The sequence below is a fragment of the Argiope bruennichi genome, chromosome 3 (genome assembly GCF_947563725.1).
Source record: "Argiope bruennichi chromosome 3, qqArgBrue1.1, whole genome shotgun sequence".
In the NCBI taxonomy this organism is placed as follows: Eukaryota; Metazoa; Arthropoda; class Arachnida; order Araneae; family Araneidae; genus Argiope; species Argiope bruennichi.
In genome coordinates, this window is record NC_079153.1 from 107,147,082 (window position 1) to 107,150,543 (window position 3,462).

Here is a 3,462-nt window from a genome sequence, read left to right on the forward strand (position 1 = left end):
TGTTTGTAAACAGAAGGTAATTTAGAAAAAACAATTAACATCAACTGTTAAGTTATATTCTGTTCTACTCAACCCTTTCCTAACTTACAGAGATATTTTTGTTTTAAATTCCATTTACCTAGTCAAGATTTTCTTATAATGAACATGATACATTAGCAGAAATCTTTAAGCACAAAAGGTAGCTTAATAAAAATGAAAGATTTATTTATTATTTTTTTTAATTTAGTCTTGTTTTTGGTATATATATATATATATATATATATATATATATATATATATATATATATATATATATATATATATATATATATATATAGTACAGTGTAAATAATTTTGCAAATTTCATTCATATTTATACAGTTTTTTTAAAATAAATTGATTTGATAGTTTAAATTAAGTCTTTTTTTAGCTCTAAAACATTAATTATGCCTTCTTTATTTAATAAAAAAAATATTGAAAACTTTCTAATATATATTTCTGTATGTGAAATGATTTTTTCCAAGAGCTCTTAAGTTCGATATATAGATATTTGATTGCATTTTGAATTAACTATATAAAAGTGAAAATGAATTAGGAGCCTATTTTATACATACCTACCAAAATAGCAAGCAGTTTCATTTCAATAATAAAATGAAATTAACATCAATCTTCTATCAATCTATATATTTTTACCAGAAAAGAAAATCTAATAAGCATAGTTCACCAAAAATTAACAATCTAAATGTTTTACTTTTGTCTAGCTGTTTTTAAATAATTTTAAATTTGCAATATTAGATTATGATTTAAATTATTTCAATTGAATGCTCATTCAACTTACTGATTATTATATATCAGCAAAATTTTTGAAAAAAAAAAAGTAATTAAACAAATATTAAATCATTTGAAAACATACAAAATTAAACAAATATTAAATCATTCAAAATACTTCATATAAAAAGATCTGACACTGTTTACTTATGAGGTATATTATCATTAAAGAATAGCTCTGCACAAAATTATTAAACTTTAAAAAATTATTTGAAAATAAATGTAAAAATTAACAATCTACATATGTATTTAACAATCTGATAAATATAATCCAAAATTTAATAACAAGCAGTATGTGCATGTAAACTATATAAATTTCACAAGTTTAATACATTTTAATGGAATTAAAATTCATTATTTTAATACATAATGATACTATGTGTGTACAATACTACAATACAAACTTGATATACAAAGACATCATCTTATTAGCATCTTATATTACAAAAAAATTAAGACAGCATGTGGCATTTTTGAGATAATGAAATTTGCTACATACATGTATCCATTTTCTTTTTAAAAAAGATATACTTTGAAATGAAAATATCATATATTATAATTAATATGATTCATAAAAATCCTTTAGATTTAAAAGATGTTTTAGTTTAACAAACTGAATACAAATGTTCATGAAAGAGCAAAAATATTGATAATGATTGGGAGGAGAGGAACTAATGGCATATTAGTTGATCAGTAATATTGCGAGGAATCAAAATATACACAGACAGTTTATACATCCACAAATAATAAACATTAAAAATTTAACAGCTGTTTTGTGTCCTAAAATTTCTCAAAATCACTTATTCTTTCACTTCCCATAACCTAACAATGCCATCATCACCACCTGATGCCAATAATCCTGAAGTTTTTGCATTCCAGTGCACACAATTCACATCTTGATCATGAGTATCCCTATCAGCAGCAACTAGATTAAATGTAGGTGAATGTGGATCTGAATCTGGAGCCTCCTTAAATACTCGAATGCCATTATCACCACAAGCTGTAGCTATTAGATCTGTTGCTGGGCACCATGAAACGTCATATATAGCTCGTTCATGATATCCAGATAAAGTGCAAACACATTTCCATGCTGGATCTTCACCAGTAGTTGGAACACCTTCTGAATTTCCAGGAAGATACTGCCGCCATATCTTTACAGTTTTATCATCACTGCATGATGCCATCATGTCACCTACATTATTAAAATCAATGGCCCATACTGTGGATGTATGAGACGTTAGGGTTTGTAACATAGCCCATTCATCAACATCTTCTTTGTAAAATCGAATAGTATCATCATAACTTGCAGATGCAAGAATATCTTCAAGAGGATGCCAACGAACACGTTTAACATCTTGACTGTGACAGGCAAGGACACTAGCACAATCATATTCGTTGTCTTCCTCAACTTCCCAAATCCAAACTGTTTTGTCTCGACTGCAAGTGGCAAGGAAACGTCCAGAGGCTGACCATCCAACACTTTTAACTTCATTGTCATGACCTTCTAAATTGGCTACACATTCAAATTCACCGCCCCGACGATCCCAAATACAAGTGGTACCATCGAAACTAGCAGATGCTAACAATGAACCATTTGGTGACCAAGCAACGCTACGAATCGCCCGGAGATGAGCATCAGTAAGTATAGCTAAAGATTCCCAAGAATTTCCAGATTTTCCCCAAATCCTAATAGTTTTATCAGCCCCACAGCTAGCTAATAATGTTCCTGAAGGATTCCAAGAAACAGACCAAATTCTATCCTTATGACCACTAAGTTCAGCGATTTGGACAATCGACATCTTAAGGTAGGTAATAATAGCAGAAAAGAAAATATGCCAGTGTTTTGATTAACTAGATTACTTTATATTCTAAGTTAAAGTAAAAAAAATTATTTAAAAAATGATTCATCTAATTCAGATAAACCGATGATATAATCAATATACTTCAATTCACTCATAAGCCGCAATGTAAATCACATTTGTTTACATGAATTAATATTTCACTAGTTGCTAATTTAGTTGTTCATATGCTGCTCTACTAAAAAAAAAAAAAAATATTAGGTAGTATAAAAAGAAACTCTGAAAATATTCAATTTTTCTATATAGCTATAAAATAAAATTTTTAATATTAATAATCCAGCTAATAAAAATAAATATATATGATATAAAATATCTCGTAACAATAAAATTCCGTCGAAGATAAGCATTTGTTTAATAACTGGCAACACTATATGTAAACAAAGAATGAAAACTGCAATTCAAGTTCAAATGTGTCGAAATTTGCTGAAGAGGGTGATTGACAGAAAAGAAGGAAGAAGGTTGTGTTTTTCCGGCTCTCCAGTCTGAATTAATTTTTGGTGTGTGGAAGGAAGGCAGCTAGAAGTGAAGGCTGTGCTTGTTTGTGTGTTTGTTTTTGCCATTGGCTTTTTCGCAGTTTTTGCTTTTTGTTTTCTCTAAACAAAGCGAAATGGCGTTTCTGTTGGGGGTGTTTCCTAGTTTGCTTTTCAGTTTTTGCGTTGACTTCAGCTGAAGTTTTTCTTTTTATTTTTGGGGTGTCAAGGTGGCTGGCACTGGATTTCTGAAAAATCAAGGTAGGATTTTTCTAGTTTTTCTTATTAATTGTTTCGGTTTCTGCTATTTTTGATTCTGGCTGCAT

The 3,462-nt window shown here is 28.9% G+C and overlaps 1 protein-coding gene across 1 annotated transcript; it reads right to left on the reverse strand.

Annotated features, from left to right (window-relative positions):
• Positions 1 to 364: 364 nt before the first annotated feature.
• On the reverse strand, positions 365 to 2,793 carry LOC129962485 (probable cytosolic iron-sulfur protein assembly protein CIAO1). Its single transcript, XM_056076220.1, has one exon. It carries the CDS (start codon positions 2,604 to 2,606, stop codon positions 1,608 to 1,610), a length of 999 nt encoding a protein of 332 aa, XP_055932195.1. The 5' UTR covers positions 2,607 to 2,793; the 3' UTR covers positions 365 to 1,607.
• Positions 2,794 to 3,462: the final 669 nt, after the last annotated feature.

What these genes read in the sequence shown, in the direction of transcription:
- LOC129962485 (XM_056076220.1), bottom strand. Translation starts at nt 2,606, where the DNA reads ATGTCGATTGTCCAAATCGCTGAACTTAGTGGTCATAAGGATAGAATT.